General features: G+C 35.6%; 2 protein-coding genes across 6 annotated transcripts in view; one reads left to right on the top strand and one right to left on the bottom strand.

Moving 5' to 3' along the window:
- Positions 1–1,985, bottom strand: part of cep120 (centrosomal protein 120) — a 37,681-nt gene extending 35,696 nt beyond the window's left edge. The window contains exon 1 of the mRNA XM_015365786.2: positions 1,704–1,985. Coding sequence (XP_015221272.2) covers positions 1,704–1,752 — 49 coding nt within the window. The 5' untranslated portion in view covers positions 1,753–1,985. The remainder of the gene's footprint in view (positions 1–1,703) is intronic.
- Positions 1,986–6,372: 4,387 nt separating this feature from the next.
- LOC102696553 (casein kinase I) overlaps positions 6,373–17,938 on the top strand; it is a 72,399-nt gene continuing 60,833 nt past the window's right edge. The window contains exon 1 of one of the 5 annotated variants that reach the window (XM_006626848.3): positions 6,373–6,606. The gene's annotated coding sequence lies outside the window, so the exon portion shown is untranslated. The remainder of the gene's footprint in view (positions 6,607–17,938) is intronic. The other 4 variants (XM_015368229.2, XM_006626846.3, XM_006626847.3 and 1 more) reach the window with 4 other exon arrangements.

Below are 17,938 nucleotides of genomic sequence, written 5' to 3'. Positions count from 1 at the left end.
GGAGTGGAATATGAATTATAATAATAATAATTGCTTACACTTATATAGCGCTTTTCTGGACACTCCACTCAAAGCGCTTTACAGGTAATGGGAACTCCCTTCCACCACCACCAATGTGCAGCATCCGCCTAGATGATGCGACGGCAGCCATAGTGCGCCAGAACGCTCACCACACATCAGCTATCAGTGGGGAGGAGAGTAGAGTAATGAAGCCAATTCATAGAGGGGGATTATTAGGAGGGCATGATTGGTAAGAGCCAATGGGAAATTTGGCCAGGATGCCGGGGTTACTCCCCTACTCTTTTCGAGAAACGCCCCGGGATTTTTAATGACCACAGAGAGTCCGGATCTCGGTTTTACGTCTCATCCGAAGGACAGCGCCTGTTTACAGTATAGTGTCCCCATCACTATACTGGGGCATTAGGACCCACATGGACCGCAGGGTGAGCACCCCCTGCTGGCCCCACTAACACCTCTTCCAGCAGCAACCTTAGTTTTTCCCAGGATGTCTCCCATCCAGGTACTGACAGGCTCACACCTGCTTAGCTTCAGTGGGTTGCCTGTTGTTGAGTTGCAGGCACAGTGGCTGAGTGGCATAACACTCAGACACTGCTTTGATCAGGCCACCCTTCGAAACCAAGTAACCAGGTAAATGGGAGCTTGGTTAGAGTGGCCACTGTAAAAGCCAATAGTGACTTTGTAAGATTTGCCAGGTTCTATATCTAAGATGCGAAATATTATTTATACATAAACAATATCCTAGTCCCCGCACAAAGATATCTTGTATGGGTGAGCAACAAGAAAGAAACTTTAAAAGATCAGATGAGATTTGAGAATCTGAAACTGGGTCAAAAATTCAAATTGCAGCAGGACAAAGACCTGAAGCATAAGGTAAATTCCCCACTGAAGAGGTCTGACAAAAAGTGAGAATGTCCATGAGGAATCTAGTTAAAATCTTGTCTTTGACAATCAAACAGGGAATTTATGGCAAGGCCTGACTTACAACACATCAGCTATCCCAAATTAACTTGACAGCACTGGAGCAGTTACACCAGGAACACCATCCCACTGTGCAAACCTGATAGAGACCAGTCTAACAATACTGACAGCTAAAATTACTGCCACAAGTACTACTTCTCCAAGAACTAACTTGGAGTCTGAATACTTATGCTATCAGTAAATGTAACTGTGTATGTGTTGTTTGCAGGATTTATTATATTCACATATAATAGTGTGCAATTTGGTGACTGCATTTTGAACACAAGTTATTTCGAAAATGCATTTTGTAATATTTACAACGTCTCGGGGATAACAAGGACATCCTTTATATTTCAACATCGTCCTTATTATTTGTATTACTTAGTGAACGCAGACGAAAGCATACACTGCATTTATTTGACACCGTTATTATGAAAATTTCGAAAAACCTCAGTTTAGAGATCTGTAGCCGTCACCTGCGTGACAAAGAGAGGCTTGCTTCCGTATTATAATTTAAATTTCAGTGCTGACATCCATCACACTTCTCAACAGTTAAAAATACTGGCAAAAATAGTCGGTTGGGAAAGTTACAATAGCTACATGCAAGTGATTTCCCCCTGTAAATCGTTTTCGCATACAGAAATAAATTACTTTAACAATTCAGAAAAAAGCTTAGTCGAATAAAACTCAAAACTACCACATATGTTTACTTTTTTTCACATTACCTTCTAGAATGGAGACAACGATCAGGAGCTGATCTGACTTAGTTCCCATGTTTCTTAACTTGCAGTCAGTATATCCACACCCGTCTCTTTAACTTCTCGACACGCCTCCGTTTTAAATTGCCCCACTATCAGTAAAATTCAGTTACCAAGCACTCCATTAACCGTTTTCTACCCGCTCTGCCATAAATATTTACCGCCTCCCATTTAAAAACGTTCACTTCCGTCTAGCTCTTGGCTACAGCCAGCTGGATTGGAAAAAAAGGAGAAAAACAGCCGCACTTTAGAGTGAAAGGTTAAACGCCAATATCTCGGATGCAAAACTGAGTGAATATAAATAACTTTCGCCCTCTACTGGAAAGGAGGGTATCCAACATAAGAGATGTAAAACTATCTCATTTACAATTAAAAACTTAAAAAGAAAAAATAGTTATATACTTCAATTCAATTCAAGATAATATATATAAAAGCTATGGTATGGTATCTATATAAATGGTATCTATATAAAAGATCATGGAAAGTTTTTGAACTGTTCTATATAGATGCTGTATACCACGTTTTGATATATGCATTATAATTGCATTTATATTACAAAAATTTGTACCGGTAAGTTCATTACTGCGCAAATGAAAAGCTACAAACATATATGTATTTTTTATTTGTTTGCATTCATAGTTATTTTATTGCTCCTTGGGTTTTAAATAATATCTCAGATATCATTATCCCAGTGTGGAGTCTGTAAAACAATGTTATCAACATTATTATTATGATTATTATAAATATGCTGACGTTAATATATTAATAATTAAACCTCATCTAACAGATCTCAGTGTGTCACAAAAACTGAAGCAACCCAAACCACGCGAAAATTGCCCAAGCTCAACAAATCTGAGAGCTTGTCAAACTTACACTGTGCCACTCATGGTCCATGGTTAATGGAACCCAACAAATAAGTTTAGACTGTTGTTGATAAGATCAACAATGAATCCTTTCCCACTGGTCACATGCAAAGTTTTCAGATGAGGTAAGATTCATCCTAGATGTCTCATAGAGGTCTGAGGTGGACATAATGGGATGTGTCATCATGTATGAGGATGTAATCAGCAGCCTGGAATTGTTTCACATGATCAGTGTGGAGAAATATTACTGTTACCAGCAGAACATTTTTCAGGATCATGTGATAGCCTCTGCTCAGAATAGGTAGTGGATAAGTAGTGTAAGTAGTGAAATACTGATCTGATGCCCTGCACCCTTTCAAACACGTTAAATTCTGTGGCTTTATGTGATTGTTTTAGGATCCATTTCATGGTAAAACTGCTCTTGTGATCTATAATAATAATAATAATAATAATAATAATAATAATAATAATAATAATTCCTTACAGTTATATAGCACTTTTCTGCGATGGCAGCCATAGTGCGCCAGTCTGCTCACCACACACCAGCTATCTGTGGGGAGGAGAACAGAGTGATGAAACCAGTTCATAGATGGGGATTATTAGGGGGTCATGATTGGTAATGGACTATGGGAAATTTGGCCAGGACGCTGGGGTAAAAGCCCTACTCTTTCTGAGAAAAGCCCTGGGACTCTATGTAGATTATGGTTGCTATTGCAGCCATTATTATTATTATTATTATTATTATTATTATTATTATTATTAGGTGCTGTACATTGGTGGTGGTGGAGGGGAGTCCCCATTAGCTGTAAAGTGCTTTGAGTGGAGTGTCCAGAAAAGCGCTATATAAGTGTAGCTATATAAGAGTAGTTATTATTCATTATAATATTATTCATTATTCATTCACTTGCCTGTGGTACTGTATATTGTTGTAATCTGTATTCTGTAAAATTATCATTTGACCCTGTAACCCTCACAAGACAAAAATGAAAGGATGTCTGCATACAGTATTTGACTACAAATTAAAAAAAAAATTATGGACTAGATGTAATGTAATTCAAGGGGATATTTCTTCTAGCGTTGGAAGTTCCATTTTTTTAATCCACTCTTCATTCTGCATGCACCTGATGATCTCTGGAACGTACCCAGCCTACTGTACATTATCACAAAAATATCACGTTATTTTAGATGGTGTCAGCAGTTTCACCTGTTAAGAGTTACGATTTAAAAGGCTATACATTATGAGACTTATCTGCTGTTACTTTTGAATGTGTCCATATTAAAATTTTCCTAATACATCATCTCAATGTTTGACATTACATTTTATGATGTTTCCTATAATTACAATTCTTATATTCCTTAACATAGAAGCAGCTAAGTACAACAACGCTTGAAAGCACGTATTTTTGTGGGTTTTTTTTTTGCTCATAGACAATAAATAAATATGTGAATAGACAAATGTTCTAGTCCATTGGTTGATGTGGCTCCTGAATTAGATTGCTTTCCCTGGCTATAGATGACAAGTGACAAATGGAACACTCTTGAAAGATGTAGAAACCCCCAGTGTTACAAAATGAAAGATCACAATGTACCCAACAAGAGAAAGAGAAAAGGAATCGCAGAGGATCAATCAGGCGAATCTGGGGGAAAGCTTTTCCACTTTGATTAGGAGCTGCCTTCACTGAAGTTGAAGCAACATAAATCTCTTACCCCTCAGGGACAAAGGTAACACATCTGATGAAAATTGAACAACAGTTGGTTGGACATAGCTATGACTCCGCTACATGCATTGTGAGAGAGTGTTGAATGTTGACTGTGCTTTTGAATGTCACATCAATCTGAAAACAGTCAAAGTGCATTGGTTGAAGACACTGGCATCAACTTTGACTCTTTGATTGTCCGTTTATTCCTTCATTACTTTAAAATAACCAAAGTAATGAAGACGGGTTATTTAGTAGACTGTTGTTTTGTTGTGCATTTAAACACTGTTCAGTGATTATCTTATAATATATCAAGACCATTTCAAATAATTCTCCAACTTTTATATTTCTAAATGGAGGAACATTTTCATTTTTCAAATTTCATATTTAATTTTATTTCATATTTAATTTTCCCTCTAATTTTGGTGCATCTAGCTATAAGAGTAAACAGTAAAGATGCTGCCTGAAAAGAGATTTTGGGCTTGATGGATGTTGGATGTTGGAATTCTTTATAAGTCAGTAAAACGATACTATAAAATATACAACCCACAGAAGTGTGTCCTTTTAAGAATTGGTCTGCTGGGATCTGTGTTATTAGTAACACTCAGAATATGTTCTTACATACCGCATGCACACAGTAAACAAATCTTAAACTACTTTAGATTTCAAGTATCATAAATGCAAAGCCATACTGTAAAAGAACACTTATGTACATTTACTGAGAGATGACATTTTAAGTTCTGTTGTATCTCTGTGTGTAATATTCAGATTAAAATAAAACTTATTAAATACAATTTTGGAAGAATGCAGGTTTAGGTGTGATAGGTGGGATTTTGTAAATGAAAAAACAGATTATTTTTGTAAATCCAGATTACTAGGATACAGTTGTGTGAACATTTCTCTATTTGTGCTCAGTATATGAAGACAGACTTTCACACACTTCTGTTATAAGCACGTTTCCTGGTGACTAACTGAGGTTTTCTTTGGTAGTGACTTGAAATCGTTTATTTACATTATCAGAACACAAATACCTTTGCAGAGTTTCGTAATAAATTTGATTTGCTTAATAAACCTAATACTGTCTTGTCTCCAAGTTTTTAAAAAGATATTGCTGCTCTGGAATCCAGAATAAGGCAACAGGAGAGATTCCGTGGTTTAAGATAATGTACTACACCGACCGGCTGAAGTAACATAACTTTTTTGTCTTGGCCAGAGAAGACTACAAAGGGAATTGATCCAAGTGTTGAAAATCCTCAAAGTCACTGATAAAGTCAGCTCAATGGACTTCTTCAGAATAAACAGTGAAACATGATCCAGAGGACACAAGTGGAAACTACTTTTCAAACTTATAACATTAGGCACTTCTTGGCTCAAAGATTTGTGGGGGTATGGAACGAGCTTCCTAACCATATGTTGATGCTGATACCCTGGCTTCTTGTAAGAAACAGCTGCAAGAGATCCTTGGTTAAATAATCTGCTAACTACAGGTACCAAAGTAACTATTTAGGCCAAATAGTCTGCTCTCGTTTGCGATTTTTATGTTTTTACATTCAGACCCTGAGAGATGTTTTTGCCTGTAAAATCATTGACCTCACTAAAAACATAAGCCAAGAGATATGTAGGATGTTAAAGAGATATGTAATTGTTAAATTATTACCCACAGGGCATTAAGCTTTGAACGTACTAGCAGGATAATTTTTGTATGTCTTCCCATGGTTAGATAGACTGATTTGTATACAGTATGTACACCATGATTAATATCTTTCATTTTTGCTTACAATGTATGATGATCTGGGTTTCTAATTCCTTTTCAAATCTCCATTTGTATTACACAAGATACAGTATAAATAATCAATAACTTCAGATACTTTTAAACCTTAAGATGAGACGAAAATATATTAGGCAGGTTACATGATTTGAAAAAAATCGAAGTTATTCTGTGATTTACGACATGAAAGATTTGGTCGACACATACTCCAGAACGTTTTGGAGAAAATTATTTGCTGTGATTGCATTCTCACAGGACAGGCCCCTTGGTAGCAGATTCTCACAATGTATCCGTCCATGACTTCCTGGACGGGGAAGGCTGGACGAGGTGGCGAGATGTTCTGTAGCTGCTGACATCATATCACTTCCTGGAGACTAGAGGCACAAGAGGAGGTCTTTAAAGAAAAGCATTGTGAACCTCTTTCCCCCCACCAATAAGACGAATATCATAATAAAAGAGTTCACGGATTCAGCTCTGATAAAGTGGATTGCAAATTTATCTGAAAGAAGACGACGAATTCCAGGCAACAGAACTAGAGGACGGTACGAAAATACTCTGCCTAATTATACTTTTTACAGCGTGTTGTTTTTTTTGTTCATTCGAACGAGTGTGGGAAAGTGGGACCATCGAGCAGATGGTAACACGAACGATAGAGCACTTAAAATGTTATATCCGGTTATGATCAAAACAATAAAAAGGAATGGTTTGTTTTTTGATTCACGGAGCTGTACAGAATATCCTGGCATATGAAAATAAATTGCTATTCAGTGACCGTGTTACTTAATTTATCATATTTTTTAATAGGTGCGGTATTCAGTGTGTATTGTTTTTGATCATTTTTCATATAAGTTCGAGCCATTTCTTTTACGAAGAAGTGCAGAGAAAAAAAATAACAACAAATGATGACATGACCTGTAGCCATGCTGTTGTTGTGTGGAGGGGTAGACAGATCGTAGATTACTGTGTAGTTACAAAACGCAGATCGTGTGATTTACACGTACGCTAAGTGTAGTGTAATTGCTGTTTAAATCATGAAGCTCTGAGATTGTTACATTGTTGCTACTGCAACTGTGACGTCTTTGATGGCATCCCACCCCAGTGTTTCACACAGTATACTGTACTGAATGAAATCATTATGCTGCAGCTTCGACTGTAAACTGAACTTCGGCAGTGACATTGTTAGTAGTATAGTTTGGAAAATCTAATAACTGAAATCACATAATCCATCAATGATATTTATTTAATGTGTATTGTCTGTCGTTTATGAGCTAGCTGATTGGGGAAGTTTAGAGCTTTTACCCAGGAAATTAGAGATGCTTTGCCAAGGTTGTAAAATAGTCTACATACTGTAACACAAAGCTGACTTTTCAGTACCCGTTTACACACATTATGTTTTTAAAGTGATTGCACATGAATGTGAACATATATTTTCTTTTTGTTTTCACTGTATTCTTTTCCAGTGTCCTAACAGTAATAAAATGCAGATTAGATAGTAGTGCTTGCCTTGGAAAAGATGCCAGGCTGGGTTGTAAATACCCAGATTCATCGAGTTTGTCAGGGATTAGAGTTACACAGCTGGGAAATCACCAGTGTTGAACAGTTAGTTGCTGCAAAGATATGGTCCTGATGGTTACTGTCAGTTTTTTGTTCTCAGCATCTGTTGTACTTCTGTGTTTTTAGGGTGAATTTTGCTTTCAGAAAATATATTATTTGAAAGATATGTCCTTGCTTTGGTGAAATATTGGCATTTTAATTTGAGGGGCACCTGTTTATGCATTTTTAAATGCATATGTTTATTTTTTAATTTATAAATGGAGACTAGACATCAGTCTTTCACAGAAATAAAATATGCTCGCTCTTTCAAAAGAAAAAAGTGTCTTTCAATGTCAGATTGTCTTAGGTGCAGAATGCAGTTTTAGAAGCAGAATCTGACTGGAATTAAAGAGGAACAGTATGTAGATCATCTACATTTTTTACACCAGGGGGTGTCAAACATATGGTCCTCAGGCTTGGTCCAGCCAGCCAAACCCATTTGTTTGGCCTACAAGGCAGTTGCAAATGGCATGGATTCAGTTCACGCGTTGTCTGAGCATCAATACAGTAGCCCACCAATGAAGAAGGAACACTAGGTGATGATACTGTATCTGTCTCACGTACACAGTGCTTCCTGTGGTTCACTACCTGTGTCCAATCGCAGTGCCCCTTGTGTGATGACATCATAGATCTAGTTTGACATAGGAGTGTCTTTTCATGACACATGCAAGACGTGTACACATGTTCCCCAAACTCCTCCTCCAAATTTTGGAGCAACCTTATTGATGAAACCACCACTGGTTTCACTTAAACTGTACCTTGTGTTTTTTATGAGTTCAAAAGTACACTTTCAAACATAGCAATAAGGACCTTGTAATTGTGTTAGCTAAGTATGTAATTATGAATTACATTTCTTGACAAGCTGACATGCTTGATTTATATTGCAGGTAAGTGTTGCCAAAGAGCTATAACAGTAGCTGTAGAATTATTTTTTATCACTGATATGTAGCAAATAGTGTTCCATGTTTTAATGTTTATTATTTTGCCATGCATTGTCCATTTTAAGTTTTGCTTTTTCCCAGTTTGTTTCCCAGTTAAGATTGTTACAACTTTGCTAATTATGAAACACTACAAGCTTCTCTCACTTATTATCACAGGCGCTACGTTTGTCAGTACTTCAAGCAACGTTCACTAGTGATGCTGATCACTTATACCAGAGTCTGCAATATTCTCATTTCAGTCCTGCAGTTTACTAATTGATATACATACACACCCATTCCAAAACGCTTAACAGGTAGTGGGGACGCTTCTCCACCACCACTGATGTAACTGTAGCCAAAGCTTTGCCAGGAGGCTCATCACACATCAGCTATCAGAACAGAGTGATGAAGCCAATTCATAGATGGGGATTGTTAGCAGGTGATGATTGGTAAAGTCCAGGGGGAAATCTGACAAGGATACCTGGTTTAACACCTCTACTCTATTTGAGAAGGCCCCTAGATATACTGTACTTTTTATATATATTTTGATAGATTGCATCTCTGGGGATATCTTTTTTCTTTAAAAGGCTTTAACTTGTTATTTTATCTATCACTCTGATGATGGGGTCACCAAGGAACCAATGAAGGGTATGTATGAAAGTTAAATAGACACTCATTTTTTTGTTTTAACCTTTATACAGAAGGCAAAAGATGGTTAGACATTAGATGGTTAGACTAAATTATATCAAAGCAAGTTCTGGTATATGAACATTCCTTGCAACTTAATATCAACATGTCTCAGGGCTATTCCTTCATTCGTTTACATAAAAACAGGAAGAAGTTCCTAGTATTTCAAAGCAGAGACTACCTGTATTATTTTTAGATGACTTCAGGGAAGAGTTGCAGTGAGAATACACCCAACATACTATAAAAATAAAACACAGGAAAGACAGAAGACACAGTTGCATTATAGGATTGAAATTCATAAATTAAAACTTTAAAACAAAGACTGTAAAACATTTCTCAATTGTTCTGTATTCAAATTTATGTTGGCTGAACCTTTAGAAGTTTCTGTTCAATTTTGCCTCCAATTAGACTGTTATAATGCTATAAAACTAATGCTGGGTTGTTCCAGACTGAATAAATTTGGCCTTCCCAATAAAACTTAAAAAACATGTATTGCTTCACAGTTTTTAAAGAAGGTTTTAATTAGATTGAATCTAGCCACTTTGTTTGAAAGCTAATGTATTGAACACTGTGGGACCCTTCTTGGTAATACAGCCTTGGGGCTTAATTATTGAATCTGGAAAACAGTCATTGCACTTGTACCTTTTACAGATTTACACGTGCAAAACAACTTGTTATATGCTTTAATAGCTGTTGATTCTGTGGATTTACTAGAGCAGAGTCATCAAACGCTTTTGGTATAGTAGGCCAGATTTGATTTAAAGGTATTTTAAGTTGGCCACACAGATCATATATTACTGAAATACTAGGAGAAACATTACATAAAAGTATTTGTAGTGTTTTGTGTTGTGGTGTTTACATAACTACTAAATATCTCCCTTTAAATTGCAGTTAGCAATCATTCAGTAGATGCCAATTTATTAGCACTTACTCATTACCTTCTGATTATGGTATGTTCTTTAGCATTACTAAATAAAATGATGTAAATATCATAGTTGTGATTATTGTATGCGATGAAAACCTCTGTTCTGTTGAATAGAATATTGCCGGGCAATGTGCAACTGTATATAAGCAATTTTTTAACACTAATGTATGTATAATGTAATCATAAACATGGAATGGTGTTCTAATTTTGATAATTCAGTACTCTTAAGGTAACAAAAAGTAAATATTGAGATTTTCTAAATCTTGGAAATGAGTAGTAAGTTTTAATTGTAACTTAACTGGAATTTTTCCTTGAGCTTTCCTGTGTTTTTTAGGAAACAAATTATCTTTATGGTCCAAAAGACAGGTATATGTATAGCAACTGATAAACTGCAAGATTGAAATGTGAGTTTTCCAGGTTTTGGGATTAGTGATCAACATCAGCTGTAAATTCTGTTATTACACTATATATAATATTGTGATTATAAGTGAGAAGCTTGCCTTCTTTTGTATTTAGCAGAGATTTAGTGTTTTTAACATGACAGCCAACTCAGCAGAAGACATTAAAGTGACAAAAAAATAAACATAAAAAATTAAATTTTAAAAACACTATTTTCTAGATATCAAATATATAAAATACATTTTAAAAAATAAAAATATATTGAAAGCATCACAAAAATCCCTTCTACAACTATTGCTCTTTGAAAAGTAACTACCTGCTGCATACAAATCAAGCATGCCACCTTTCCATTCACTTTTACAATGGAATGTGGAGAAACTGATTTCACTTGAAATACACAAGAATCTTTTTTTTTATTTAATAACATCATAACACATCCCTTTCTGCTATGTTCAGAAATTTCCTTTTGAGATTGTAAAGACATTTTAGTTTTTTATCATTCATTGAACTTGTTCAGAGTGTATAAGTCTTGCGCTTTTTGTGCAAAGACACACCTTTGTCAATGATCTGTGACATCATTAAAGATGAGTGCTGTGATTGGACTGAGATATGGCACCACAGGGGGAGTATGCGTTTGTGAGACTGATACAGTAATGTCACTAATGGGATGTGCTACTGTATATGTGTGCATTATTCAGGCTCAGACAAGGCATGAATTGAATCCTGGCTGATGGCGCTCTCTGTAACAGCTCACGGGTTGGACAAATGGGTTTGGTGGGACATATGTTTGACAACACTGTACTGTATATGTTTGACAACACTGTACTGTATATGTTTGACAACACTATACTTTGCTTAATTAATTGTTTGGATCTAATGTGTATCTTAAAGCAAACTTTAACTGCTGCTGGAGTTCGAATACACAAGGTGAAACCACCTTGAATAGTGATCCAAAAGCATGTAAGAATTTATCACGTGCTCCCCGTTATTTTATTTATGACATGTTTCATGAAAAGGCTAATATTATAAATTAGGTTGGCTTTACTAGCTTACTCCAGTGTTATTAAGTGCTTTTTTACAGTTTACGATTCAATAAAGTTGGAGAGTATCAAATGGTGAGATCTTCCTGTTTTGTTTTTGTGCTTAAATACAGGATTTCTACAGAAAAAATAAAACATCTTACACAGCGAAGGCTTACTGTATATCATAGCATCATTAAACACCCTCCAACAGGCATTTTAAATTCCCTTATTGAACCATGTTCAGACTTTAATTATATAAACAGATTACATTTTTTTTTCTAACCAAAAGGACAAGCATGACAGGGCTTATGTTTGCAAAGTGATTGTCATTGTTGATTTATTTTTTCCTACTTCTTATTAGAAGTAAAATACCAGTTAGGATGTTGCTACAGAAGAACTAATTTCTGAAAGAAAAGCAAGTTCAGGGAACGTTTCTTTCCAAATGTTTGTTTGCTATTTTTTTGTATAATACACTTTAAGTATTAATGTAATAAAAAGAATGCAAAATAGTTACGTGATAAGTAAAGTCAAGATGTTCCATCAGTCTTTTGTTTTGATGTACATATCAATTACAGCTTTACAAATAATATTGCAGTACATACCTATAACTGCAATTTACATTACATAATTTTATTAACATTGCATTTTACATTCTTCACATGTCCTTGTAGAGAACTGATGTATTCTATGAGGTGTGAAAACTAAACTCCTTCTACAATGGGTTACGATTAGAGAAGAGACATTTGGAATTCATTACCTGTGCTGCCTTACAGCCCTGTGGCCCTGAGTTCAGTTTCTGGGATGCTGTCTTCATGGAGTTTGTACGTTCCGATGTTCACGTGAAGATGCTCTGGTTTCATTCCACAATCCAAACACTTAGATAGGTTAATTGGCTTATGGGGAAACTTGGCCGGGGTGTTAGTGTGTGTTTGTGTCTGTGTGTGCCCTGTGATGGACTGGCATCTCATCCATGATGTGCGTTGTGACCGTTGCTTGCCAGGATAGACTCTAGCTCCCCTTCAACCCTTTATTAGATGAAGTGGTTGAAGAATGGATGGATGGATAACTTACTGCAAAGGAAATGTATTTAAAAAGATACTTAAATAGAAGAAGATCAGATAAATAAGTGGAATGGAACAGCAAATTATATGAGCCAGTATTTAAAAATGTTGAAATGGATAATGTATACTTGGTTGAATTATGGTGAGGATGAGGCCTATAGTTAAGTTCTTAAAGTCCCAAAAACATTTCTATTAATTAAAGGAAATGGAATTGTAAAGCTGTTATGTCAAAAAGACTTTCAAAAATCTAAAAGAAAACAGTCTCAGACTTCCAGATTTAAATGTCTATAATAAATGAAAATGTAAGAATCCCCAAAACATTTTTTTTAAATACAAAATAATAAAATAATAGATGTGACCACGGTGTTTTGCAGAGAGATTAGTGTGGAGAGTTACAGTAACTGCAACAGATCATTTTAAATTTACTTCAGACAGAGCAAAGAACTCATTTTAAAACCTCAGAGTCAACTTCCTGTCTCTGAAGTTCATAAATTTGGCTCAGAAAGGAACACCACAAGTCTGATAAAACTTCAACATATTTATTGAGTTCTATGAGAGCAAAGAAAATAATTCCCTTTGAATCATTTCCTTACTTTTTTGGACAACTGCATCATTTGTACAGATTTGTAAAATTGGGTCTAACTTATTTTGAACCATATTGTATATGAAGTTTCCATTCTTGTAGGGAAACTTTCAGTTTCAGAGATACGTTTTGGGCTGTTACAGAGGACACAGAATACACCATCAATGTTCTACAGGTTTGCAATGTCTGCATTGAAGGATGATTTTATAAAGAGTTATTTATTCCTGTTTTGTTTTTTACAGTTACTTTGTGAAACAAGTCCTTAGCAAGACTCAGAGCTCTAAAGCTGGATAAACTCAGAGCTCTAAGGCTGTGATAGTCTACCAGTGATGCTTACTTTGTACCCTGGGCCTGAATATGTAGAAAATAATCTGATTTTATTTAATCTGAGTTCTTGACACATACTTTAGTTATGGATTAGAGCTGGAAGTAACAAAGCAGTAGAAGGTCCACAATTGTAAGAAATACGGGGATGGATCATAGGACCTACAGGTACTGTCTGAGAGGGTGGGTCTTGAGGAGACTCCAGAAGGTGGAGAGAGATGATGTAGTCCTGATATGCTGAGGTACTTTATTCCATTACAGGCATACTTAAAAGGAATGAGAGAACATGAGAGGGAAGAAGGCAAAGAAAAGGCACAATAAAGTAACTTAGGGCGGTGGCAGAATTTTATTTTCTGATATGAGTGTCATTTTTGAAAAGTAAAAGTCTTTCTACTGGTCGATGACTACTACTGAGATTTTAATTCCAGGTAAATACAACAGGTTCAGCACTCCTGCAGTTATTGTTTTGGAATCCATGCAACTAGAAAATTAGTCTGTGAACTAGTGAAATTCCAAACTATTTTTTTTTCATTTGCATTTTTATTGCTATCATAACTTTCTTAGCAGTTGCATTATACAGAAACTTGCACTTTGCACAGTCAAAAAAGGCTTACATCGCCAAATACATTAAATATTATATAAATCATTGTAATCCTGGAATGTTGCAACACTAATAAATAGGCTACGTTTTATATAAAAACGTTGGTTGGAATGCATGGGAACATTCTACTAATGGAATTCTAAACCCACAACAAACATACCTGTTTATTATGTTTGAAGTGATATATTATTCAATGTACTGATATACTACGCATCCTTTGGTCTTTATTTGTTGTTGAAACCAACATTTTTCATGGTGGAGGTCAAGATCCTAAATTTGGTTTACCATAAAAGATCAGAACTTATAAATATATGTACACTCAGCACACGATCACGAAGCATTCTTACTTCAACTTTTCATTTCTACACTTGAGATCCTCTTCCTTTTGCTCAGACCATGCCAGCAGACACAGCTCCTTTTCCTTCTTCACTCACTTGGGTACTTTTGACAGCTCTGCCTCCTTTTCAGGTGCAGGCCAGAGCAGGGCACCCAGTTCAGCACAGTACAGGGCCATCTTTCCTCCCCCTCCATTAACTAGTGGCCATCCAATAGTATTGTTATCGCACCCTGCATTCCAACCCACAGAGGGCAATCTTCCATAGTATAGTACTGTTCTCGACAATTGTTTATAGTTAAAACTATAGTTTTTGATACATCTTTGCAGTTTCCTGCTAACTCATATCACTTTTGCTATACTCTAAACTGGTAAAAGGTAAATGTAAGGCTTAATGCTGTGTGTTTTTACGTACATTTCATGATTTAAAAACGTTAAAGTTTCAGTCGTGATTCATTTTCAAGACATTTTTCTTGTTCTTGCCTGGGCCTCCAGTGAAAATATTTTGAGAAACACCGTTTTAGACTAGTTACTACGTCTAGTGAGTAGACAGGTCTCCTCCACAATATTTTAAGTAAAATAAACATTTTGAGGTTTAGGTAGAAAAATGATTAAGTACATTTATAATTTTACTGAATTCATTTGATCTCATATTTAACCAAAGTGCCTTAGCACTATCACTTGAGTTCTGCACTTAATTAGATGACCCCAGATAAATCTAATGCAAATTACATATTTCTGTTGACAGGTGATTTGTTGCTGAAACAACAGAAATAGAGGAACAGCTATTATTTACCGCTACTATTGCATGTGTCTGAACTAAGAGATATATCAGTTAAAATTTATTCCTCTGAAAACAAAGAACTTAATTTATGGAGCACATTTTAACGTCACATTTATGAAGTTGTCTAGGGACAGAAAATTCTGTTTTGGATTTCCTTTAAAAAACTTACAAACACAAAAAACACATTTTAACTGTTTTTAGTGAGTGAAGTTGATACCCTCAATTTTTATATGATGACCCACAATGTTATTGAACTTCTTTTCTCATAGATGCTTGGATATAGACAAATATATTTTATGCACTTGGGACACATACTGTAGCCAGAAGAAGGTGTTTGAGATGTCAATCATATACAGTAAGTGCACTGCAAACACATGCAGTGTTGTAGGGGTGTCCTTGAAATACCTGTTGGCATGATGATATTCACAGTTGCTGTAGAAACACCTTTCTGTCAGTAGTTGTGATGGAAGGATCTTTTGTTGCTCCTTCAAGCAGGTCTTTATAATGTCAGCTCTGAGTAGCCGGAGGACATGCCCATGAAGTGCAAGCCGACCTCCCGAAAGAGGACACTGACCTTATAACACAAGAGTATAGCAGTTTATAAACCTCGTAAGGATGTAGGGAATGAAAATGAAAATTACAGACTTTATAACTGCTGCAACACATGACCTACAACTTCCTGTAATATAACATAAAATGAATCACAAATGTGACATCATTTATACAAGAAATATGAGCATGCTACTCAAGGTGTAGGTCGTTAAGCCTACAGTAAATGCTGCAGTACCTTCCTACTTAATTGTACTGAAATGAGTCATTGAGAGAAGTGTCCGGAATAAAACACCAAATGTGTTCCTTTTTAGGATCTGCAGCAAAAATACAGTCCACTAATGCTTTATTTCTAGTGAAATATTCATTTTAGTTCCCCAGTGGTTTGTTTTCTTATGTTCTGTAATAATAAAAAAGGAATCTTTTTTTTCCATTGCCATTTCACAAATACAATGAGACACAAAATGTTATAAATACATAATTAACTACCATCTAAATCGCTGTCCAGCATTTACATTTTTTAAATAAAATTCTTCAGTCTTCAGTGAAGTTTAGCTGAGGAATTATTGACTGTTTATGTTTACTGTAATTAATATAAATATTTAAATTTGCATTTGCTGTTTTATATATATATATTATTTATAATGTTGCTGTAGTTCTTTTAACATTCAAGACTGACCTTAGCATAAGCAGTTTGATACTAAGAGATCACTGCTTACTGTCTATGAAGGCATATAGTAAATACAGTATCTAGAGAGCATTTGCATTAATTGGTTGCATTTCCTGGCACTGTTGAGTAGCTGTGTTCCTTCTGCTGTTTGTAATCCCCAGAATTGACAAAAACTTGGCTGAAGTCACTTTGCAAGTGTGAAGTACTGAAGTATACAGGTTTTTAAAGTTTTTTTAAATGTTTTTAAGAACAAGAGACTGTTAAAAGTCACATTGATAAAAAGAAATATATAAAAGGATATTTTTAGTAGATCCCAGTAATCCACCAAAGAAATTATAATTAAAACTATACTAAATATCTCAAACACCAATGTCATAAATCCCAGTTAACCTGTATTTTTACCTTAATGTCTTGATGAATGTTCAGTTCCCAGCTGTTCCTTCGGGAGAGTTAATATTTAGGAGGAGCATATAATTCAGTATGAAAAGTATGAAAAATTAATATTTGTATAGTCAGAAACAGAGTTTCAAGTGCACTTCCACAAGACCACATACAGTATGAGACCTGGTGCACACTATGTATTGCTTCATATGGTGGCTACCCATGTTACTAGCCTGTGACTTTCATATTGAACCCCTCATGATCAAATTTACATCAGCATAAAATTTAATTATGCCCTCTACAAAATGTTTGTCATTTTCTTGTCAATAATTTGGTGAATTTAATATAAGTGGCACATTTGTTATCAGACACTCATAATGTCCCTTTACTTAGGTGCAGTTAATTAATACCAGTTGTAGATGACAGCCATCTCTAGAGACTTCCAGCAGCTTTTAATTTTAACTTAATCACCCAGCTTCTTCCTGCAATATTTTAATGTTACCTTGCAAACTTCTATGTGGTTTTCTTTGTTTCTTGGGATCCATTCAAACATTTCTTTGGACCAGCAAAGATAATAATAATAATAATAATAATAATAATAATAATAATAATAATAATAACAATAATAATAATAATTGCTTACACTTATATAGTGCTTTTCTGGACACTCAACTCAAAGCGCTTTACAGGTGATAGGGGCTCAACTCCACCACCACCACTGTGCAGCCCCACCTGGATGATGCGACAGCAGCCATAGTGCGCCAGAACTCTCACCACACATCAGCTATCAGTGGGGAGGAGAGCAGAGTGATGTAGCCAGTTTATAGATGGGGGTTATTAGGAGGCCATAATTGTTAAGGGCCAATGGGAAATTTGGCCAGGGCGCCGGTGTTACACCCCTACTCTTTTTGAGAAAAGATCCTTTCCTTTTACTGTCTGCCTTGCTCACTGCCTTTATATCTGATATTTTCTGACATTTTCTGTATATTTTCTTCACTCTTGTATTGATGTTTCTGTCTTTTATTTTTCTAAGCATAGTAC

This window comes from Lepisosteus oculatus, chromosome 3, assembly GCF_040954835.1.
Source record: "Lepisosteus oculatus isolate fLepOcu1 chromosome 3, fLepOcu1.hap2, whole genome shotgun sequence".
Taxonomy (NCBI): Eukaryota; Metazoa; Chordata; class Actinopteri; order Semionotiformes; family Lepisosteidae; genus Lepisosteus; species Lepisosteus oculatus.
This window is presented reverse-complemented; position numbering and strand designations above follow the sequence as displayed.